The 25,925-nt window shown below is 42.2% G+C and overlaps 1 protein-coding gene across 1 annotated transcript in view; it reads right to left on the bottom strand.

The window, feature by feature from the left end:
• SHROOM4 (shroom family member 4) overlaps positions 1–5,904 on the bottom strand; it is a 241,808-nt gene extending 235,904 nt beyond the window's left edge. The window contains exon 1 of the mRNA XM_061137900.1: positions 5,715–5,904. Within this exon, the coding sequence (XP_060993883.1) occupies positions 5,715–5,831 (117 nt within the window). The 5' untranslated portion in view covers positions 5,832–5,904. The remainder of the gene's footprint in view (positions 1–5,714) is intronic.
• Between the last annotated feature and the right edge of the window lie 20,021 nt (positions 5,905–25,925).

The following is a 25,925-nucleotide window of genomic DNA, read 5'->3' as shown; positions in this document are numbered from 1 at the left end:
TGCCCTGCCCTCTTCCTAGGCTAAGGATGCCACACAGTATTAAGGTTTGCCCAACTTATTCTCACATCATCTGTGCTAATAAAGATGGTGCAGGTAGGGCTAACCCCGTGTGGCATAGAAATCTTGGGTCCAAAGAGGATAAAATAATACAGCAACATCAGTATACACTAAGCAGAGGAGGTGAAACTTCTTTCTCCTCCAGGCTATTGCCCCACCCGACCCTACTTTGTTTCAAAGCAGTAAGTAACTAGTGGCCACTTCCATTACTGTGCCAGAGAGAGACTGTCACAAAAATGGACCAAGAAAATGGCAAATACATAGGATGAGTCTGTTTCTGCCATGTCTTGTCCTCCTCCCCAGTTCTCCTCCTTCTCCTTTTCCTACATCCCCACACTGGTCTCCACCCTCAGCCAACCTCTGGGCACATTTCCAAGAACTCAAAATGAGTATAGGAATCTTACAACACAGCTTAGCAACTCTCTCTTTCACATACACATACCACAGGAGGATACAGTTTGAATCTCTGAGACCTCTGAGAGGCCCTATTTGATGCATAATCACTGGCACCAGAACCTTGAAAAGGTCACCCATCCCCCAAAGTGGATCTTTTCCAGCGCAGGGAGCCTAATTCATGGATGACTGTCTACACTGTAGAGGGGATAGAGGGAGAGCCCTAGGTAGCAAACAGTCCAAATAGTCAAATCTGATTAGAAGAGAATCTCCACTTCTTTCAGACAGGCTCCCTGCGTCAGTAAGGTATTAAGAGTATAAGATGCTAACCAAAGGCATGGGCCCAATTCTCTAGTGGGTCATGTTTCTTTGGAAACACCACAATGTATGAGGAAATCACACACCATTCCTTAATGCAGAGGATAATCAACAATAATAGTTGTTTGGGGGAGGGGTTGCTGTTTGTCTTTTTTTAAACATTTCTTCTTTGTCACTTAACTATTAAAAGAAGTGAAGAGAAGTTAAGACAATACCAGTCTCCACAACTTTGACAGTTGAATTCCCTCCTTCAGGGATATCACTGGAGCATATAGAAATTGATGACTTCTTCAACTTGATCATTTCCTGATACAAATGTTCCCCCATAACAATTATGAAATACACTTTCACACTCTATGCATTCTTTTCCCACTAATCACATTTCCTCAAACTCCTCCACTCCCAAGATGTCTCCACCTGTTCCACAAGCCATCTCCAAGAATATATGCCACACCAGATCCAAATTTCTTTTGGGTTTTTTCCCATGACACCAAAGGAGGTTCTCCAGTATTTCTCACCATGGTTCTGGTACCTTACCTCTGTATCTGCCTGACCTGAGATCATCATAAGTGGTTTGGAGTGACCAAAACAGTCCTCTCCTATTTCCTAAGCCTAGACTTCACCAGGGAGTGTCTGCAACCCAGTCCTCACCTACTGTGGAACCACAGGCTGGCATGCAAAGGGTCAATGAGGTGGGAGGCTGCCAAGACTGAATATACCCGTCAGTGGTATTGCCCCATGTCTCTTCACAAACTGCAGTACCACCAGAAAAATCAAGAAACTCTTCAAGTAGAGGGTGTGGAGAAAAGGGAACCCTTGTATCCTGTTGGTGAGAATGTAAATCAGTGTAGCCACTATGGAAAACAGCATAGAACTACCATATAACCCAGCAATTTCAATCCTGGGTATATAGCTGGAAAAAACAAAAATTAATTCGAAAAGATACACGCACACCAGCGTTCACAGCACCACTATTTACAATAGCCAGGATATGGAAGCAGCCCAAGTTTCCATCAACAGGTAAATGGATAAAGATGTGTGGGGGGGTGTGTAATACTATTCAGCCATAAAAAAGAATGATATATTGCCATTTGCAGCTACATGTATGGACCTAGAGAGTATTATGCTTAGTGAAATAGTCAAAAAGAAATACTATATATCACATATATGTGGAATCTAAAAAATAATACAAATGAATCTATATACAAAATAGAAACAAACTGACAGACATAGAAAACAAACTTATGGTTACCAAAGTGGATAGGGAGGTGGGGACAAATTAGGAGTATGAGATTAACAGATACAAACTACTATACATATAATAGATATGCTACAAGGATGTACTATATAGCACAGGGAATTATGCTCATTATCTTGTAATAGTCTATAATGGAATATAACCTAAAAAAAAAAAAGAATCACTATGCTGCATACCTGAAACTAACACAAAATTGTAAATCAACTATACTATACTATTGCAGAGTGCTCAGTCGTGTCTGACTCTCTGAGACCCCATGGACTGCAGTCTGCAGGCTCCTCTGACCATGGGATTTCCCAGACAAGAATACTGGAGTGGGTTGCCATTTCTTACTCCAGGGGATCTTCCTGACCCAAGGATCAAACCCACGTCTGTTTTATCTCCTGCATTGCAGGAGGATTCTTTACCACTAGCACCACCCGTGAAGCCCCAGATCAACTGTACTTCAATAAAAATAATAATTTTTAACAAAGAAACTCTCCAAGTAGTAGAAAATATGATTGATTTGTAGCCTACCACTGACTCACCATATGACATATCTATGCATGCCAGTCAATGCATCACAGCCTCAGTTTTTCCATCAGTTTCTCCACAACCTTCCTTGACTGCCTCACCTAGTGGCTGTAGAAGGCTAATGAAAAAAAAAGAGATGTGGAAATACACTATAAAACAGTAACACTGCATGCAAATAGAACAAAGTGTCATCTTCCTCAGTCAGAAACCCTTCTAGGAAGAAAAGGGTCAAAGCTAGCACAGCAGAAAAGACTGGCTACTAGACTGTCACAGTCTCATTTAAAGACTTGAACCTCACAGTAGACATGGAGACATCTAAACCCAGGGAGGGCAAGTGATGTGCCCAGGATCCTGGGGCTAGTGAGTGGCAGAGCAAGGATTAGAACCCAAGTTTTCAATCTGCCAATACAATTCTCTTTCTATACCCTTCCATCTCATCCCCACCAACGTGTGCAGACTGAGGCTATTTCCAAGAAGAAAGCTGTATCGTTCTGAAGCATAAAGGGAGAAAAATTAAAAGGGGATTAATGAACTATGCCACATACTATCTAGGCAACAAAAAAAATACAGGTAACTACTGCACTTTACAAAACTGCCATGGCCCCTTTAAATATAGGGGCTAACCAGGTTATATGGGCTTCCCTGGTGGCTCACACAGTAAATAATTTGCCTGTAATGTGATCCCTGGATTGGGAAGATCCCCTGGAGAAGAAAATGGCAAACCACTCCAGTATTCTTGCCTGGAAAATCCCATGGACAGAGGAGCCTGGCGGGCTACAGTCCATAGAGTCGCAGAGAATCAGACACGACTGAGTGACTAACACACAACCAGGTTATATGGGCTTCCCAGGTGGCTCAGTGAAAAGAATCCACCTGCCAATGCAGGAGACATGGGTTTGATCCTTAGGTCAGGAAGATCCCCTGGAGAAGGAAATGGCAACCCACTCCAGTATTCTTGCCTGGGAAATCTCATGGACAGAGGAGCCTGGGGGGCTACAGTCCACCGGGGTGTAAGAGTCAGACACCACTTAGCCACTAAACAACAACAACAAACCAGGTTATATATATAGGCTGGCTTTTCCTGTAAGGAGTCAAGCTATTTGGAATATATGGGAGAAATGATTTTACCCCCTGCAATAACCAAATATGTGTAATAATGAGCCTTCATATATAACAGGGGTCAAGTGTACCTTCAGCAGAAAGGGAATCATTAAAAGGCACCCTGCCTCTCAACACACGAGTCACTTCCTCAACAGCTTGGCCAAGGAAAGCCTCATCTACCCTCAAATAATCCCCCAGCTAGACCACAAATTGTTGGCTGCCCTGTGCTTAGTAACACCCCCTGCCATGTTTGTGCTGGCTCACAAAACAACCCAGGGCCACAGCAGCAACCACTCTCTGGGGTGCCTCTCAGGATGGGTGAGCCCTGGGCAGAGGTGGAGAATGACCCCTTCAAGGCAGGTTGTCTGGGCAGACTGGGAAGTCTGCATGTGGTGTCAGGATAAAAAGAAAGGGAGGAACTGCCAGACCATGGAGGGCTGCATAGACTGTTCTGACCTTGGTGGAATGGAGGGAGAGGAGGAGTTTGATTAGAAGAAAGTCCTGAAGGCCAGGATTCCCCTCCTCAAAGGGGTTGTTTGAGACTGTTCAAATTAAAAAAAAAAAAAAAAAAGGCTTATTACTCTCTCCAGAGAATACTGGAGTGGGGGGTGGCATGACAGTAGGTGACAAAGTCATCTTTGGCTGGTTAGAAATAAATGACTAGTATGAGAAAAAAGGGTGCTGGGTGAAGATCTGGGCTGGTTATTGGTGTTTGGAGAAGTGAAAGATTCCAGTTTTCCCTGACAGCCCCTCAAAGTTTTGCCTCAGCATACCTCAGGCAGCTCAAGGTGATAGGCACAACCCGTGACAACTCCCCAGGATTGCTAACAGTGTGGCCCCAAGGCCTGAAGAACCCCCTACACTAACAAGTTAACCAACAATTTGGGGCCTGGCAAAAGGGCACAGCTTTCTGCAGGGGTGTGGCGGGGGCCATTCGCCTCCCCCTCCTAAGATGTGACCTACGTTAAGAAGCCAAAACAATAAAGTGACATTTGTTACCCGCAGAGAAACCACATCTTTCTTTCTCCAGCACAAATCCACGTTTTCCACCTCAACTGCAATTTGAGCGGGTTGGAAGGCGAAGGGCTTTTCAGAGAAACAAAAACAGTCTTAAAACAAACAAAAAAAAATCAGAATAAAGTTCGTGAAGTTCACTCCCTTGGCCATCTGGTGCCTCAAGGTGAGTCGTCCTGCAAATCTCTCCTCCCAGTTACAGCCCCGGCGGCCCCCACCCCCTACCCTCATCCCTACTCGGGGATGGCTTGCTCAGGGGGTTCTGGAAGGCTCGGGAGAGCACCTCTCCCCTGTCCTCAGCTGCAACTTGGCTTCCAGCAGACCACAGCCTCCTAAAACAAACAAACTCTGGCGGCAGCGGCGGCAGCTCCAGCACAGCTGCGCTCCATGGCGCAAAAGTTTCCTCCACGCTCCTCAACGTGCAGGAAATCTCGCCGGCGCTGGGGCAGGACTCCGGTGGGAGGGAAAGGCCGAGCCCAAGCCGCAACGCCCCGCCGGCTGAATGGATGTGCGCGCGTCCGGCCGTGGGAAGTGGGGCTGACGAAAGCCACCGACGCCTCATCTCCGTTCCCACACCGGACCCTCGCCCAGTAATCTGCCCAGGCGGGATGGCCCGGCGGTCGACACCGCAAAGAAAGCTGCCAAGCCGCCTTGCCTGTCCCTTCAGCCCCTCGCTGTGCCACAAGGGCGCGGGAACTTCCAAGGAGCAACTCCCAACAGCTACCACTTCCTCCAGCTCCAACGGAGGGGAGCAAGCCGCCAGACGTTGGGGAGCAGAAGCGGCCCACGAGCCCTCTCGGGGGTGTCTGCGCGCGGGGCTCTAGCCCCGGACCGGCCGCGCTCTCAACCCGCGTTCCCGCCACCCCGAAGGAGTGTCGGCGCCGGGGCTGATGGCCAGACCCCCAGTGCAGCTAATGCTCCATGGTGGGGGCAGCGGGCTTTCATCCCCAACTCCGGCCAAGTTTCCAAGCTGGTCTGAGGGCCGCGTCCCGCGGCAGCCCGAACACCCGCTCGCCCATTCAAAGTTGGGCACTGCTCGGACAGAGCAGCCAGTTCTTACCTTAGACACCGTGAGCGGTTCGCAATGCTCCAGACCCCCCTTAAGGGTGAAGCCCCAGGGCGCCCCCCCTTGCAGCTGCACAGGGACGTACTGGAAGGACCCAGGCCGGTTCTCCATCCTCCGCTCGGCTCAGGCGCGGCGGGACTCCTTTTCTGCGGGGGCTACGTTGCCTCCGCCCCCAGCGGCTCCGCCACCATCGCCCTCCAGCGCTACGCCACCCCTCACCGCCCTGCTCCGCCTACTCTCCTGGCTGGAGACGCTCGGGCAGAGAGCGAGCGCAAGGAGGAAATGACACGGAGCTGGAGAGAGGGGGGAAGAGGAGGGGGGGAAGGAGAAGGAGGAAAAAAGAAAAGAAAAGGAGAGGCGGAGGGATAGTGCGTAATGGACAAGAAAACGGAGCAATGGGAAGTGTCAGTCAGTGGGACCTCGCCTATAAGAACGCTGGGGAGTGGGAGTGAGGCGAGGCTTCACATCAATTGTTACATTGTTTCATTCAAGCAGCTTTCCCCCCCCCCCCGCACCCCCCCCCCCACGGCTTTGGTCCTCCTCCTCACTGTCGAGTTCCCCGCCCCTCCAGCCAGCCAAGGCCAGGGGAGGTGAAAGTCGTTAGTGTGGATGGCCCGCGTGGCTGAGTGGGCTGAAATGCTGGTTTCCCGATTAGCGCGTTCATATTTCTCTGACTGCCTTTTTCTTCTGAAGGCCCCGAGAACCGGGTCCTGGGAGGGTTACAAAGCTGCTAATTTGTGGATCTTGCCTAGAGGGATGGAAAGTCAAGCAAGCACGCCAGGGAACACAGTGGGGCTGTGTGAGTAGGCTGCTCTGTGTGTGCGAGCTAGGTGTGTGGGGTCATTATGAAACATTGCCCTGGAGCATAGTTTAAATAAAGAAGCACTTTGAGGATGCCCCCTGCCCAGGCTCAGCCGCACCCTGGCTCAGCGCTGGCGTTTATGGTTTATGGGTAGCACTGTGCTTGTGTATATTCCAGTCATCTGGAGTTTCTGGCACGGCCTTGCACTTGCCCCACTGAGATGACCAAGCCAGGAATCAGCAAACTTTATGACTAGCAGTATTGTTTTCACTCCTAAACAAACCTACAGGAAAGAGCATCCATTGATAAGCTAGCTGGTCAATTAACAATGTTGTTCCTTTTGGAAGAATCGGCTTTTAGACAAGGGCCAGAACATCTCTGCTCATCTGTTCATGCTTGAGGCTGTAGTGTCTGAACCGAGCTTTTAGAACAGACCAAATACCCACGCTAGTAGTCTTCACAATATTTGAATTTGTTATCAAATCTTGGGCTGATTTCTCAGTCTTGACCTGGACACAGTTACCACGTTTTCTCTGGAGCCACATTCAGGCAGTGAGTTTTTAAAGAGCTTCACAGTAGCAAGGAAAGTTTTGACAACTCAGTCAACTCCATAGGACCCTCCAAGGTTCTTCCTTGTTCAGTCTCTCGATGCCTTCTTGTGCACTTTCTTCTTCATCATCAAGAACACACACCATGACATCCTTCCTCCCACAGTCAGCTTTCTGCAGACAAGGTTGTCACTCTTTGCTTGCATTTCCTCACCTGTCACAGCCTCTTCAACACACTTCAGCCTGTGTGTGCCCCTTCAGGCCACTGAAATTTCTCTCACAGGCTCTCCTCCCTCCCCCAATCGTTTCTTCTTTGCCTCCTGGACTGTCTTCATTATATGATGCTGACCTGACTTTTCTTTAATAAAACTGCAGTTTTTTATGTTTATAACCTGCTTTTGAAAAATCCTTTAGATGTGTATAACTGATTCACTTTGCTGTACAGCAGAAACGAACACATTATAAATCAACAGTAGCCCAATGATTTTTTTTAAATAAAGAATCTTGAAAAATGATTCACATAGGGAACCACCTTCAATCTTTAAGATTTTTAGACCTGCAAAAATCATTTCAATCATGTTCACTTGTTTTTTTTTCCTTGGTTTGCATTTCTCCCACTTCTAGAAAGCAGAAAATTTGAGAAAATGGAAGCTGATTGATTCTTGATCACATGTCAACCTATGACATAACACTCATTTGCTCTGTTCCACCTTGCAACTGAGCTTTTTCCCCTTCTTTTTAAGACTTCTATCTCCATGATTGTCACTTGCTTAGAACTTAGCATGTTTCAGTTTCAGCATATTGAAATCCATAAATTTCAATTCACAGGGTCTGTAGTTATCACTCAAGGTCTACTAGAATTATGTATCTAGACTAAAAGAAAGAAGACTAGGAAGCAGGAGACACACATCTAAGTCCTGGCCTTGTCACTAACTAGATGGGTCATCTTGGGCAAATCACTGAACTGTTTTCAGTCTCATTTTATTCGTCTGTAAACATCAACTATTAAGTCCTGACCTCTGTCCCTCCCAGGTCTGTTGAAGACTAAAATGAAATAATACATATGAAAACACTTTTGCAAGGAAAGAGTCAAAATCCTCACAACATTATTATGAAAGCAAGCACTGAGCTAGCCTTTAACCAGTCTATCTTCACTGCAAGGCTTACTCCACACTGTCTTGCAGCACTCTTCAGTTTATCCTTTCCATTATTACAGCAAAAGAACATAAATTAATTATCTAATCCCTGGTGAAAAATATCACATAAGTAGCCATTTTGGAACATCAGATGGACAGATAATCTTCTTTACTGATAAAAATCACTGCTAGGACTTCCCTGGTGGTACAGTGGATAAGAATCTGCCTGCCAATGCAAGAGACACTGGTTCAATCACTCATCTGGGAAGATTCCATATGAGGCTGCAGAGCAATTAAGCCCCCAAGTCACAACTGCTGAGCCCAGGTGCTGCAACTACTGAAGTCCATGCACCTACCTAAGAGCTTATGCTCCACGACAAGAGAAGCCACCACAGTGAGAAGCCCATGATCACCGCAACTAGAGAAGCCTGTGCACAGCAACAAAGACCCATTGCAACCAAAAATAAATAAATAAAGTATATTTTAAAAATCACTGCTAGTAGCAGGGATCTCATTCTTTCCACAGTTTGTGGGAGCATGATTATGTAGTGGAAAGGATACTGGGTAGAATGTGAGATGCCTGGATTTTAAGCTGGTTCTGCCATTAAATTGCTGTATGATATTAAGCAGATGACTGCCCCTCTCTATAAATGGAAAAGATTGGGCTACTTGATTTCTTAAATTCCTCTACAGTTTAAAAAATTTTGGGATTGCTTCCTGGCAAGCAGTTAAACATAGTGTATGTGTAAACGAAGCCTTAATGATGGAGATGAACCATGTGAAAATAAAGCAATGAAGAGACCAGGGGTATATTTGTGTGTGTGTGTGTGTGTGTGTGTGTGTGTGTGTGTGTGTGTGTGTGTGTGTGTGTGTGTGTGTGTGTGTGACAGTCAATGGACAGAAAATAAATTGACTCTAAAATACATTAAATTGCCTTTGGGTAAAAACATAGAAAGTCCAATTTGTTTGTTTTGGGTTGTTTAGTCGCTAAGTCATGTCCAACTCTTTTGTGACCCCATGGACTCTAGCCAACCAGGCTCCTTTCTCCATGGCACTTCCCAGGCAAGAATACTGGAGTGAGTTGCCATTTCCTTCTCTAAGGGATCTTCCCGACCCAGGGATTGAACCCATGTCTCCTGCATTGGTAGGTAGATTCTTTACCGCTGAGCCATCAGGGAAGCCTGGAAAGTCCAGTAGGCAGGTAGAAGTAGGAAACCACATATCAAGAGAGGAATAGTGATTGATAAAACACACTTGGATTATGGTTGAAGCCATTTGGAGTGGATAATCTCATCCAGGGATATATGGTAGGAATGACAGAATGATAGGAAAAGGAAGATTAAGATGAAATCTTGGATTATGCTGTTTTTAAAATCATGCTAGTATTTAAAAGTCAAGAAGGATCACAAAGGATCTAAAAAGAAGCAGACAGGTGAGGTGGGCAGAAGTCCATCAGCAGAAACAGAGAGAGAAGTTTTTAAAAAAAATCCTCACAAGAGTCTTTTCTTCTTTAGAAATCTATTGACCAATTTACCTTTTTGGAAGGAAGGAGATTGAAATAGCAATCATTCTCTGAACTATTTTACTTTTTAGCTCAATTGGAATACAATTTTCCTCAAAGCAGTGCCTCTAGCTCCTTTCTAAATTAAGGATTCTTTTGAGAGTCTAGGGAAAGCTATGCATGATCTCCCCTAGAAATTCCTAGAAATCTAAACATGATCATCCCATGTTGTATATAGTTCGTGCTAAGGCTTATAGACCCTAGCTTCAGAACACTTGCTCTAGTAAAAGATCAGAATTTTTCTATTGTGTCAAAAGCACATATGAAATCTACCCTCTGAACAAAATTTTAAGTGTACAGTAAAGTATCATTTACATGCGCAATGTTATACAGCAGATTTCTAGAATATTTTCATCTTGCATGACTGAAACTTTGGACCCATTGAATAGTAGCATCCATTCCCACCTCTCCTCAGCTGTTGGCAACCACTATTTCACCCTGATTCTACGAACTTGACTGTTTTAGATTTTTCATATAAGTAGAGTCATAAAGTAGCTGTCCTTTAGTGATGAGCCTATTTCACTTAGCAAAGTTCTCAATGTCTATTCACGTTGTAGTATGACAGTATTTCCTTTCAAAGACTGAATAACATTCCATTATATATATATACACATATGTATTCATATATATATTCATATATCTCACATCTTCTTTATCCATTCATTAGTCAATGGGCATTTAGGTGTTTCCACCTCTTGGTTCTTGTGAATAATGATGCAATGAACTTGGGAGTGCAAACATCTCTTCAAGATCCTGATTTAAATTCTTCTGGATAAATACCAAGTTGTAGGATTTCTAGATCACATGGTTGTTCTATTTTTAAGTTTTTGAAGAACTTCTATATTGTATTCCATGCTGGCTGCACTGTTTTACATTCACACAAACAATGTACAATGATTCCAATTTTTCAACCCACTTGCCAACAATGGTTAATATGATTTTTTTTTAATAATGACCACTCTAACAGGTGTGATGTGAAAGGCATTGCATATCCCTGATGATTAGTGAGCTGTGCTTTTCATAAACCTGTTGGACATTTGTATACATTCTTTGGAAAAATTCAAATCCTTTGCCCATTTTTAATCTAGTTATTTGCTTTTTCTTTTTTCTGTTTCTTCTTTGCTATTGAGTTGCATAATTTCCTTATAGATTTTGAATATTAACTCCTTATCAGACATATGATTTTCAAATATTTTCTCCCATTCTATAGGTTGCCTTGTCTACAGTTTTTGTTGGTTTTTTTGTTTGTTTGTTTGTTTTGCTTTCTGTACAGAAGTTTTTTAGTTTGATGTAGTCCCATATATTTATTTTTGCTTCTGATTCCCATGCTTTTGGTGTCATGTCCAAGAAATCGTTGCCAAGACCAACATCATGAAAATTTTCCCTATGTTCTCTTCTCTTAGTTTTACAATTTCAGGTCTTATATTTAAGTCTTTAATCCATCTTGAGTTAATTTTTGTGAATGGCATAAGGTAGGGGTACAGACTCATTCTTTTGCATGTGGATATCCAGTCTTCCCAATATCATTTGTTGAAGAAATTATCCTTTGCCCACTGGATGTTCTCATTTCCCTTATCAAATATTGGTTGAAAGTCTATGTAGGAGTTTATTTATGGGCTTTCTATTTTCTTCCACTGGTTTTTGTGTCTGTTTTTTTATGCTAGTATCCTATTGTTTTGATTACTATGACTTCCCAGGTGGCACTAGTGGTAAAGAACCCACTTGCCAATGCAGGAGATGTAAGAGACTTGGGTTCAATCCCTGGGTCAGAAATATCCCCTGGAGAAGGGCACAGGTAACCCACTCCAGTATTCTTAACTGGAGAATCCCATGTACAGAGGAGCCTGGTGGGCTACAGTTCATAAGGTCGTAAAGAGTTGGACACAACTAAAGCGACTTAGCACAGCACACAACACCTAGCTTTGTAATATATTTTGAAATCAGGAACTGTAGTGCTTCTAGCTTTGTTCTTCTTTCCCAAGATTTCTTTAACTATCCGGCGTCTTTTGTGGTTCCATACCAATTTTAGGATTTCTTTTCTATTTCTTTGAAAAATGCCATTGGAATCTTGATAGGGATTGTATTCAGTCTGTAGCGTCATCTGACCATAACAGTTCTTTTAAAGAGCTTACATATTCACTAAAACAATGTTTCAACAGAAAACTTAGTATTCATTCGTGCTAAGTCATTTCAGTCATGCCCGACTCTTTGTGGCTCCACAGACTGTAGTCCACCAGGCTTCTCTGTCCATGGGGTTCTCCAGGCAAGAATACTCATGTGGGTTGCCTTGCCTTCCTCCAGGGGATCTTCCTGACCCAGGGATTGAACCCAAGTTTCTTACATCTCCTACATTGGCAGAAGGCTTCTTTACCCGCCAATTTACTTTACATTCAGAAAACAATCACTAACTGCTAGGTACCATTCAACACCGTTTTTCAAATATTTTTGGCAAAGATTACAAAGACCCTGCAAAGTAGGTTTTTGTAACTGCTTTCCAAGTGAGGAAACTAAGCCAGGAAGTGGTAAAACCAGGATTTCAAGACAGGGAGGCTGGAGAAGTATCCTATGATAACTATTAATAGTGTCTCTGTCATAGACTCCTCTTCTGCAGGTGAGGGAAAGGTTTGGAATCTTCCATTCTGCTCTCTTCATATTTCCCTTTGGGTAATTGGGTGAGTTGTCAATTCTCTCGAGCTAAGTGAAGAGGATATGAAGAAGCCTATTATGGATATCTACATATTCCCAGGTTCTCCAATCAGTTTTTAACAGTAGTAAACAGATATTTTAAATCTCTGCCTCTCTGCTTCCTGTGTCTCTCAATTGGTTCTAAACTTGAGTGTGGATGAGAGTGTTAATATTCACCACTACCCCCCAAATATACCTACTCAACTCATTTTATACAATTTGTGTGTCCTGGGTCAGTTAGCTAGCTATTCCATGTTTTCTTCTGAATATCTATATGGACCTGTTTCTGAATGCAGCTCAGATTGCCTAGGTGCCTCTATATCTGCATATATATATAATAAGAAAGGTATGTGGGTGTTAGGCCCAAGTTCCATGTAGTCCTCAAGGGATAGCATATCTGAGTATGTGCAGGGAAGAGAGAGAGGGAGAGAGAATGAAGATGTGTTCCTTAAACATGGCTTTGAGGGCCACCTTCCTATGGTGATCATAATAGTCCTTGAAGCAGGCTCTACCTCAAAAGACTACTTAATTCCATTTTCCCTGTTTCCTTCTGTTCTGGAGTCACAGACTTCCTACTTCCTGTCTGTGTGCTACTGCTACTGCTAAGTCACTTCAGTCATGTCCGACTCTGTGCCACCGCATAGACAGCAGCCCACCAGGCTCCCCCGTCCCTGGGATTCTCCAGGCAAGAACACTGGAGGGGGTTGCCATTTCCTTCTCCAATGCATGAAAGTGAAAAACGAAAGTGAAGTTGCTGTCAGTCGTGTCTGACTCCTAGCGACCCCATGGACTGCAGCCTACCAGGCTCCTCCGTCCATGGGATTTTCCAAGAGTACTGGAGTGGGGTGCCATTGCCTTCTCCGTGTCTGTGCGCTAGCAGTCACTATTTCAGAAACTCTTTCTGTGCTGGCCCACAGACTGTTGGAAGATTATTTACAGACTAGGGAAGCTCATGGCAACCCACTCCAGTACTCTTGCCTGGAAAATCCCATGGACGGAGGAACCTGGTGGGCTGCAGTCAATGGGGTCGCAAAGAGTCGGACACGACTGAGCGACTTCATTTTCACTTTTCACTTTCATGCACTGGAGAAGGAAATGGCAACCCCCTCCAGTGTTCTTGCCTGGAGAATCCCAGGGACGGGGGAGCCTGGTGGGCTGCTGTCTATGGGGTCGCACAGAGTCGGACACGACTGAAGTGACTTAGCAGCAGCAGCAGGAAAGCTCCCATTTCTCATAAGCAAATGATCCTATTAGAGAAATCTAACCTGTGTTTTGTGATTGTTATCTAGTGTACTATGGCACATATTTCTAAGATACTCAGCACATTTTATCATCATCTTTTTAATTTCATCACTCCATTGGGAAAAATAAGGTAAGAGTCAAAATTACAGTCACATTTTTTTACAGGTGAAACCAAAGGCAGAATAGATTCCTTGCTTTACTAATCATCTCTCCAGGCTTCCTTGGAAAAAAATTATTGGTGGGCCCAGAATATTCCTGGGCTAGTTGACTCATAGGCAAAGAGGGACTTGGAGAATTTTTTTTTAACTTGGAGCATTTTTTAATGAAACAAGACTATTTCATAAATGATATCAAAATGTGTTCATTTTTAATCTCATAAATTGTATCTATTGGACTATTCTACTTTGATTTATAAAGCCCTGTCTCTTCATTTATCCCCACTCTGCCCAACAATTACCTTGGCTCTTTTAACTGTTTCTCACAGAGGAGTGTTGTTGGAAAAGGGTGTTTGTTATGAGCAGTGTGTTCTCTTGACAAAACTCTGTTAGCTTTTGCCCTACTTCATTTTGTACACCAAGGCCAAACTTGCCTGTTATTCTGAGTATCTCTTGACTTTCTACTTTTGCATTCTAATTCCCTGTGAAGAAAGGGGCATCTATTTTTTTGTGTTAATTCTAGAAGATGTTGTAGGTCTTCATAGAACCGATAAACTTCAGCTTCTTCAGTATCAGACACTGTGGCATAGACTTGGATTACTGTGATGTTAAATGGTTTTCCCTGGAAACGAATCGAGAACATTTTGTCGTTTTTGAGATTGTACCCAAGCACTGCATTTCAGACTCTTGGTTACTATGAGGGCTACTCCATTTCTTCTAAGGGATTCTTGCCCACAGTAGTAGAAATAATGGTCATCTGAATTAAATTTGCCCATCCTTGTCCTTTTTAGTTCACTAATTCCTAAGATGTTGATGTTCAATCTTTCCAACCTCCTGCTTGACCACATCCAATTTACCTTGATTCATGAGTGACATCAGTGGTAAAGAATTCACCTGCCAAGGCAGAGATGTGTGTTCAGTCCCTGGGTTGGAAAGATGCCCTGGTGTAGAAAATGGCACCCCACTCCAGTATTCTTGCATGGAAAATTGCATGGGCAGAGGAGCCTGGTGGGCTAGAGTCAGACATGACTGGGTGACTGAGCACACACACGGACCCAACACTCCAGGTTCCTATGCAATATTGTTCTTTACAGCATCAGACTTTACTTTCATCTCCAGACACACCCACAGCTGAGCATTGTTCCCACTTTGGCCCAGTCGCTTCCTTCTTACTGGAGCTATTAGTAATTGCCCTCTTCTCTTCCCCCGTAGCATACTGGACACCTTCCGATCTGGGGGCAGGAGTGGTGGCTCATCTTCCAGCATCATATCTTTGCCTTTTCATACTGCCCATGGGGTTCTCCAGGCAAGAATACTGGAGTAGGTTGCCATTTCCTTCTCTACTGGACCACGTTTTATCAGAACTCTTTACTATAACCTGTCTGTGTTGGATGGCTCTGCATGACATGGTTCATAGCTTCATTGAATTACATGATCCTCTTCACCATGACAAACTGTGGAAAATTCTTAAAGAGATTGGAATACCAGGCTACCTTACCTGTCTCCTGAGAAACCTGTATGTGGGACAAGAAGCAACAGTTAGAACTGGACATGGAACAATAGACTGGTTCAAAATTGGGAAAGAAGTCTGTAAGGCTGTATAATGTCACCCTGCTTATTTACCTTATATGCAGAGTACATCATATAAATGTTGGGCTGGATGAATCACAAGCTGGAGTCAAGATTGCCAGGAGATTTGTCAGTTATTCTAAATGCCCTATGGACATCTAATAACAATGCCTGGGATACAAAATTTTAAATATATTTGTGTATGATATAAGATTAATATAAATTAATATAATAGAAATCTGTTACATTTAAATTATTAATGATATCATTCAAGATACTCCTATTATTATTTTTTCTGCACTTGATTAAATATTCTCAGAGAAATGTTAATATGTCTCATTATGATTATGTATATTTTTCTTTTCCCTTATATTTCTTTTGATTTTTGTTTTATGTATCTTTGTTTCTTTGTTGTTAGGTGTCTAATGGTTTATGATGTCTATCTTTGTGAATTGTACCTTTTATCATTAAAAACATTCATCTTTGTTTCATTTCTTAAAAAAAAGGTTGCTAGGAGAAATATCAAAAACCTCAGATACGCAGATGATACCACCCTTATGGCAGAAAGTGAAGAGGAATTAAAGAGCCTCTTTTTTTTCAGTTTTATTTATTTATTTTTTTACTTTACAATATTTTATTGGTTTTGCCATACATTGACATGAATCCACCATGGGTGTACATGTGTTCCCCATCCTGAACCCCCCTCCCACCTCCCTCCCCATCTCATCCCTCTGGGTCATCCCAAGAGCCTCTTGATGAGGATTAAAGAGGAGAGTGAAAAAGTTGGCTTGAAACTCAGCATTCAAAAAACTAAGATCATGGCATCTTGTCCCATCACTTCCTGGCAAATAGAAGGGGAAAAAGTTGAAACAGTGACAAATTTTATTTTCTTGGGCTCCTAAATCACTGCAGAGAGTGACTGCAGGCATGAAATTAAAAGATGCTTTCTCCTTGGAAGGAAAGCTATGACAAAGCTAGACAGTGTACTGAAAAGCAAAAACATCACTTTGCTGACAAAGGTATGTATAGCGAAAGCTATGGTTTTCCCGGTAGTCATGTATAGATGTGAAAGTTGGTCCATAAAGAAGGCTGAAGGCCAAAGAATTGATGTTTTCAACTGTGGTGCTGGAGAAGACTCTTGAGAGTTCCCTGGACAGCAAGGAGATCAAACCAGTCAATCCTAAAGGAAATCAAGCCTGAATATTCATTGGAAGGACTGATGCTGAAGCTCCAATACTTTGGCCTGATGTGAAGAACTGACTCATTGGGAAAAACCCTGATGCTGGGAAAGACTGAAGGCAGAAGGAGAAGGGGCTGCAGAGGATGAGATGGTTAGATAGCATTATGGACTCAACAGACATGAATTTGAGCAAACTCTGGGAGACAGTAGAGGACAGAGGAGCCTGGAGTGCTACAGTCTATGGGGTTTCAAAGAGTTGGACTTGACTTAGCAACTGAACAACAACAACAACACAGAGGAGAGATCTATGGCAATGATAATTATTATTGGAGAGGGGGAAAAAGTCTAATGTGGCTGGTATTATTTATATACAGACTACATGAAAATGATAGCAAGATCCTCCCTCCAGTATACATCTAATAGTGTATATGTTATGTGGAGCGGGGGGAGAGGAGTGGGATGTGAGGGTTGCAACAAAGGACAAAAAGAGTTTGATTCCTGGGGAATTTTGCCTACAGCTAGGGAAACACATTATGATAGAGGCCTGTTTTAAGCTATTATAATATTAGCATACAAAATACTGTAGCTAAGTCACTACTTTTGTTAAATAAATGCTGTGAGTACATGCTGCTGGAGAAATATATTTCAATTTCTCCTTGGGTAACTTTATTAAAAAAATCCTTCCTTCTATTGCCATTTGGTTCAACCCATGCTTTTACCCATTTAGAAACATACCAATTGTGTCATGGAATCTCAGTATCTTGACTTCGTGTTCTGTTTGAGACTATAGATTTAGAATTTCTTCCTTCTTGAGCTGACAAATCTAGACAGTTTGTGTGTGTGTGTGTGTGTGTGTGTGTGTGTATACCAGGCTGCCATCTGCTGTGGTTGGTGTTCTCTGGGAAGGCTTGTTGGAGCAGGAGTTGGTTTGTTTGTATTCTAAGCTCACAGTAATGTCAGCCCAACTGGAAACCTTCAATTTGCCCTTGGGGAAATCAGTCATCTAGTACAGGTTCAGCTGAGCTATGATAGATGTTTACTGTTGCTCTACAGATGTTTTAGCCAGGGATTGACTCCATATCAAGGATATGAAAATCAGATGAACTGCTCAGATCCAAAATGTGGGCTTGAAGATGGCCTCTTCTTGGTACCCAGCTTGGGCAGGGTCCAAGACATACTTTGAGCTGTTTGTTATCCATTTGGTTCTAGTTCTCAAATGCTGTTTTCTGTGAGCCATTCATTACTCCTTAGTCATCAATAAAACAAAATTTTGGTGCATATCAAGCATCTATCTTAATTACTTCAGACATTGGAAAGAAAAAAGTCACACATACACATATACACAAATTCCAGCCCTTTTACTTTTGAATAGTTTCCATCATTTTACCCTCCTATAGTAGCAGAGAAGGTAGACCAACACAATGGGCATTTGGGCAAAACAAAACCCCCACTATGGTCTTAATGAAGTTCTGGGGAAGTATACATATAGTTAAAGAGTCAAAATATAGATATAGATATCCTTCTTTTCCTTGATAGATTATTTTTACTCTAAAGTAAGTAGAAATGAATGCTATCTATTAAATACTGGCTACAGAGGAAACTGTTTTGCTTTAACTTAAATCTAGAATGACCTAGCACAAAGAGGAAAGAATAACCAGTTGCCTTTGTCCATGAGTTTCAGGTGGACTTCAGAAAAAATATGACTTTATCTAAATATTTTCTTTGGAAAAGTAGTCCCTGGCATGTGTATGTGTGCTTAGATGTGTATACATCCACCCTTTCACTTATATAGATATATGAACAAAGTCACACATAAGGACTCATGTTCAAATTTGGGAATGCCTGGCTCCTTTCTCTCAGAGTCTGGCAACTCAAATTGCTAAAGAAAGGGATTCCTAAATTCTGGAACAACTGTCAGGAATCTGACAATTATCTGATGTTCTAATATTGGGGGAATTTTCAGTGTGTTTTCTTTCACTGGTTTCAATTAAACTTCAGAAACCTGGATAGCATACTTCTCCCTTTTTCTTCCCAACCACTGACATCCACTCAACCATCAAGATCTGTCATTTATAGTCCTAAAATAGTTATCATATCCATCTACTTCTCTCCATGCCCACTGGCATTCCATCATCATCTTATACCTAGACCATTAGAATAGATTCCTAACTGGACTCCCTGATGGAGTTCTGCCCAGATGCCTTGAATTCATTCTAGGCTTTGCAGGACTTTGTAACCAGGATACTCTTTCTAAAACACAAACTGTATGTAACACCTCTGTTCATTTTTTTTTTCAATGACTCTCCATTGTTTATAGAATAAAATCTAAGTCCCTTGACTAAGATCCTTCTTTTGTGGCTCCTGACTACATAGTGCTCTCCCCTCTGCCACCCAAAACTCTCTGCCAATCTCCCTGCACAACACACACTTAGACCTCCAGAAATACCAAATTATGGGTGGTCACCCTAAGCACAATCTGTTCTCTTGTACCTTTAGGCCTTTTCACAAACTTTTTTCCTGCCAGGAATACCCTCACTTTATCCTTGTGCATCTGGCAAACCTCTACTACCACTTCAAGTCAGTTCAAAGGTCACACTAGTAGAAGAAATCTTCCTTGATCAAGGTATTCTCTCTTTATGTTCCCACTGCTCCCTTTATATTACTCCACTGTGGCCCTGATGATATTTTATTGTAATTGTTTCCTCCTTTGGGCTGGATATTCTTTGAGGGCAGGAACCATGCCTGATTCTTCAATATGTTCCCCAGTCTAGCACAGGGCATGAATATAGTTGATGCTCAATCATCACTGAAATTATTGCCCTGGGCTTGGAAGACCAAAGACACTTTTGTCATAAGGAAGGAACATTCTGGTTAGTGTCTTAATATATCTCTTAATCATGGAATGGAAGATGATTGCCTCCCATAGAACACCCAACAAATAGGACATCACAAAGAGGCTCCTCTGGTGATTCAGAATGCAAAGCGGATCCTGAGATTGACTAGACTCCAAGCCTAGAAAGCTTTCTACTTTGATACTCTTTGTTGGTACATGTTACTGGAAAACTGATAACAAAGAGAAACAATGAAAAACTTTGCTGAGCTGTAGAAAAGGAATATAAGGAACACAGATTACCATCTTATTAACATGGTATTCTAGGTGCTCCACAAATTGGCCCCTGCCTTGCTCTCCAGCTTTGTCTCTCCCTCTTCTGACTCTCACTTTATTATTCACCCATGCCAAACTGCTTACAATATCCCTACCTCCCTCATTTTCCTACTTCCATATTTTTATTCATGCTGTCTTTCTGCCTAAAATACATTTCTCTTTAGGTAGCTCCTGTATGCTTAGTCGCTTCAGTTGTGTCCAACTCTCTCTGACCCTATAGACCATGGCCTGCCAGGCTTCTCTGTCCATGGGATTCTCCAGGCAAGAATACAGGAGTGAGTTGCCATTTCCTTCTCCATTAGGCAGCTCCTACCAACACAAGATTTCGCTCAGGTCTTACTTCCTCCAGTAAGCCTTTCCTAACACGCCACTGTATATGTGTGCATACTCTGGCATGTGCACAGAGTCTTGATATATGTTTGTATCAGTCACAACTCTTTTGCTTGCAAGTGACAGAAACACAGTACAAATAAGCTTTAGACAAAAGAAAAGGGTTATTGATACTCATAGAAAAGCACAGGGATGATTTTAGGTATAGCTAGATCCAGGTGCTCAAATTACATCATCAGCTATGTTTCTATTTCTTGGCTCTGATCTCTTCTGTGTTGACTCAGTTCTCACACAGGCCTTCTCTGCATGGTGGCCAAGATAGCCACCAAGAGCTAGGGATTTGCATCTTACCACTTAGCAACCCCAGTAGAAACACAGACCCACTTTCTCAATAGTCCCAGCAAAAGCTCCTAAATTGAGTCTATCCTTGAACTAACAACAGCCAGAGAAACAGAATTCTCTGATTGGCCAGATGTATTAGTGAGGGCTCTCTAGAGAAATAGAACAAATTGGTTGGTTTGTTTGTTTACTATAGGAATACAATTAGGGAGACTGAGAATTTCCCTAATTTGCCACTTGCAAGCTGGAGAACCAGGAAAGCTGGTAGTGTGATTCAGTCTGACTCTGATGGTCTAAGAACCAGCAGTGCCAATGTCCAAGGACAGATCAAGCAAAGAACAAATTCGTCCTTCCTCTCTCTATTCAGGTCCTCAACAGGTTGGATGATGCCCACTGGCATTCATGAGGGTGATCTTTATTCAGTCTTCTGATTCAGGTGTCTGGAGACACCCTCATAAACATGCCCAGAAATAATGTTTTATCACCTGTCTTGGTATCTCTCATCCCAGTGAAGCTGACATTTAAAATTAATCATCATACCAGCCTTGGGTAATGTATCCATTTAGGTGGAATGAGCTCTGTTATCAGAAGAAAACATGTTGGGCAACAGAAGCACTATATGTTCATCCTTAGTTTTCCTCTTCTGTCCTCCCATATTCCTCTCCATTTCAATGCTCTGATCAGACAGTATCATTTGTATTTGCATATATGTCTGTCTCCTGCACCAGACTGTGAGTTCCTATGTCTATTTATCTCTGTATCCCAGAAGATAGTATTGGGACTTTGCTTCTAATAGGTTTTCTCAACCAATGAAGGATGAACCAATGGCTTTTTGGTGCATTTTGAACAGATGATTAAATTACATGGAGCCCTGCTGCTGCTGCTGCTGCTGCTAAGTCACTTCAGTCGTGTCCAACTCTGTGAGACCCCATAGACAGCAGCCCACCAGGCTCCCCCATCCCTGGGATTCTCCAGGCAAGAACACTGGGGTGGGTTGCCATTTCCTTCTCCAGTGCGTGAAAGTGAAGTCTCTCAGTTGTGCCTGACTCTTAGCAGCCTCATGGACTGCAGCCTACCAGGCTCCTCTGTCCATGGGATTTTCCAGGCAAGAGTACTGGAGTGGGGTGCCATTGCCTTCTCTGACATGGAGCCCTACTGAAGGCTAATCCAGGCACACAATTTGATAATTAGGCAAATTAATAATATGACTAATTTATTTAATTAATTGCACAATTATTACTGGGTTGCATGGTAAGGGGACATAAACAATGAATGGTTCATTCAAAATTATGTAATAAAATGCCTTCTATGTGTCAGGCACTATGCTAGAGACTAAGGTTAGCTCCTATTAGCCTTTTACCATTAATGAGAGAGAGTAGTGTATAGCAGCGGTCCTCAGTCTTGGGGATCTAATGCCCAATGATCTGAGGTGGAGCTGGTGTAATAATAACAGAAATAAATACAATGAATGTAATGTACTTGAATCATCCTGAAACCATCCAACCCCCACCCACCACCAGATCTATGGAAAAGTTGTCTTCCACGAAACTGGTCCCTGGTGCCAAAATGTTGGGGACTAGTAGTGTATAGTGATTGTATGTGTGGGCTCTAGGGCCCGGATTAAAATCTAAGCACTTGCATTTACTAGTTAAGTGACCTGCCAGTTTACTTAACCACTGTATCTACTTCCTTCTTCTGTTAAGCAAGAAGAGTACCTACCATAGAGGGTTGTTGTGCAGATTAAATGTAGAAATGGTAAAGAGCTGATAATAGTACCCAGAATATTTTCATGTCTTTAATAAGTGTTAACTATTATCATTAGCATTCACAGAACGTCCTCTCTACTTGAATATCATTTTAACCATTATACTTGGCCTGATACAAGGCACTTGGTTAGGAATTTAAAATTGAATGTGAATACAACTTCTAGGTTTTCAAAAAAAAAAAAAAGTACAGAATAGAAACTTGTCTCAGCCCTGGCAGAGTTATATTTGGACATAGAACCTATGATCTTCACTCTCTTAGTGACCTTTTCCCTTTGGGAAGAGTTGGTGTTCCAGAAGAGCTAGGAGATGACTCAAATCTTTACATTGCCACTGCAGGTGACTCCTAGGAGAATCAGACTACAGGCAAACAATTTGGGTGACTAAGCAGAGTTTACTAACAACATGTAAGTGAAAGTTGCTCAGTCATGTCCGACTCTTTGTGACCCCATGGACTATACAGTCCATGGAATTCTCCAGGCCAGAATATTGGAGTGGGTAGCCTTTCCCTTCTCCAGGGGATCTTCCCAACCCAGGGATCATACACTAGTGCTAAGTGGGTTCTTTGATTTAATGAAGGGAACATGACATTTGGAGGCCAGCAAATCTGGGCCAGAATCCAAGCTTCTTTACTAACTGTGGCATCTTGGGTAATAGCAATGATCACAGGTCAGACTTTTGGGGATGCTTACTATGTGGCAATCACTGTTCAAAGCACTTTTCATATATTGTTTCCTTCAATCCTTGCAAACAAGGCTCTTCTTTTATTACCATCTTCTACCAGTATATAGAAGAAACTGAAGGGCAGAGAACTAACGTGTGTAAGATCACATAACTAGTAAATGGGAAATGCAGGTTTCTGACCTAGACCCTCTTGCCCTAGAACTCATGCTATTAACTACCTTTTCATGCTGCCTGCCAACTCAATGTCTCCAAGCTTTAGGTTCCTCATCAGTAAAAATCAGCTTCAGTTCAGTTCAGTTCAGTTCAGTTCAGTTGCTCAGTCGTGTCCGACTCTTTGCGACCCCATGAATCGCAGCATGCCAGGCCTCCCTGTCCATCAGCTTAATTGCACCCAACTCATAGGGTTGTTGTAAGGATTAGAGATAAGCTGGAGGAAACATTTCACACAGTACTGAACATGAGGCAGGAGCTCTGAATAAGAGTTGTTATCATTCTGTCTCTACATTGTTCCTAGGGGCAGTAGATCTGGACTTTCCTACTTTGTTGCCAGCACGGCTTCTTGATGCTAATTAGTATGACCACAAATGAGTTTCTGTATAAGGGAGGTACTACCAGGTTAATTACACAATGGAGGAAATTGTGATGCTGATGATGATTTTAGTTCTTCCTTAAACTGTGATTCTGTCTTCTGTGTTCTGGTTACATGTGCCACTCACCAGGTCCCTCAACACTGGCTGATGTCCCTCCCAACTCTCCATCTAAACTTGCCAACTGGGACTCCTGCCAGGTTGGCCATATTTCTACCTGTCATCTCATTATGGAAAAATGGATCTGGAAATGACTGAAATACCAGCCTGCTGGCAAATCTTCATGGACACAAATACATCTGAAAGGGATTTTAAATTGTAGCCAGTTGTTTCATTCCTTATTGGTAATTTTTATTTTCCTATCATCTTCTCACTATTTTGAATATATAGCTAATCAAAGAAATAATAAAGGTTAAGACTCAACTAAAAACACAGGAAGAAAAATAGAAAAAAGACCCATACACCAGTGATGAGCTTGCACTCTCACAACTTAAATGCAAATAGGTCTGATTCTTTGGGAAAGCAATTCGGTAATTTGCATTAAGAACCATAATTATGTTCCTGGCCTTTGATACTATAGTCCCTCTGGGGGTTCTATCCTAAGGACAGACTTCAGCAGAAGGGAAACACAAGTCTATAGGCACAAAGATTTTCAATGCAGTATATTTTTTACTAATGAGAAACTGGAAATAATCTTAATGTTGAACAAATTGATGTACATTAGGAGTCATCAGTAAATGACATAGGAAAGATAAAATATTAACTCTATAATGTTAAATGAATAAAGCAAACTACAAAATAGGTACAACCAGGTCCAAGTGTCTTTATATGGACATAACCTAGAAAGGACTATAGAAAATGAAAATTCTTGCATTAGAATAATGGGTTGAATAATAGTCTCTTCCCCTCTACCTCAATTGAAGATTAATTTACAAAATTGTGTTGGTTTCTGCCATACATCAACATGAATCAGCCATAGGTATACATATGTCTTTGATTATTGACTTTAGAAGTTTTAATGTGTGTTTGAGTAGAAGGTGGGGAGTGCAAAGGAGCTGGAGAAAGTATTTCAAATGCCAGCCCCCTTAATTCCATTTCCTGATCATCACCTTACAAGTAAAGCCAACTGAGAAACACACAATTTTGTCTTTCAATACAAAGATATACAGTAGCCATACCTATTCATCCTATCAGATATGCACACTCAGTCTGGTTCCCACTCCCCAGCCTTTCCTTTTCTTGTCCCATTGTGGATTGCAGCAGGACACAGGAGCAAACACACTCATATTTCCATCCCCAAGTTGTCACTATCAGCTGTGTGGTTTTAAGCATCTTACTTTAACTTGCTTGGTTTGTTTATTTGAATACTGGGGCTAATAATGGTACTTGTATTTTGGTGTGAGAATTAAATATGCATATGCAAAGGGCTTAATGCAGTACCAGGTACCATGTAAATGCTAAATAAATGTTCATTTCTGGCTACAAAATTGGGATAGTACTAGTACCTACCTTATAAGTTTCATAGAGATGAAATGGGAGAATAAATTTCAAGCTCCTTGCATAATAGGTGCTAAATATATGGTAGCTGTCATTAAAATTGCTGCACTGGGTAGTCTCATCTAGTAACAAAATTATTAGATGATAAAGGGGGTATTTAATGCTCATGCTGATACCAAGTAGATTGGTGCCTGGAGAGGCATACCTGTTAAAAATTCCTTCTAAGCAAGCACTATGAATCATAGTGATCTGAAGGTCAAGGGGAGCCCAAGATGGTGACTCAGCAGGGAAAACATGTGCAGAATAAAGACGAAGCTCTTTTCAAAACCATAAAGAAACTAGAAAGTAAACAGGATGATTAATGCAGATTGTAGAAATTCATGGGGCAGCCCCCAAAGGAATATGCTAAGAGGTCAGAGACAAGTCAGCTAGAAAACCTTAAAAGCAAACTTCGGAGTTGAGTAGAAGTGGGAGGTAGGATCTGAGCCCACAAAAGAAAAACGTTAATAATAATTGCTAATACTGAATCCATACTACGCGTCAGCATTGTGCTAAGCAATTCTTTTGTTATTATATCATTGTGTCTTCCTTATCATGCTATGAGGTAACTTTTTATTATTACTCCCACATTACAGTCGGCTCCCAGCTATGCCTGATGACAAAACCTTAAAGTATACCAAGTCTCCAAAGAGTACCTTTCGAGAATAAGTTATTGAATAAGGTTTGGAGGATCCAAAATGGAATTCATCATCTTTCCCTTGGAAATCCATCCTTCATTGTGTACTTCCCATCAGAGCACTAACATCAACCCAAGCCAGAAACTTGGGAGTCACCTTGATTTTTCATTCTTAATTGAATCAGCCACTAAGGCCTTACTAAATGCTTTTGAAATCTATTACTTCCTCTCTGTCTCCTGTCATTCAAGCTCTCATTCCCTCCAAAGTGGACTATTCTAGTAGAG

The sequence above is a fragment of the Dama dama genome, chromosome X, assembly GCF_033118175.1.
Source record: "Dama dama isolate Ldn47 chromosome X, ASM3311817v1, whole genome shotgun sequence".
Classification (NCBI taxonomy): Eukaryota; Metazoa; Chordata; class Mammalia; order Artiodactyla; family Cervidae; genus Dama; species Dama dama.
Note: the sequence above shows the minus strand (reverse complement) of the source record. Positions and strands in the feature narration are given on the sequence as shown.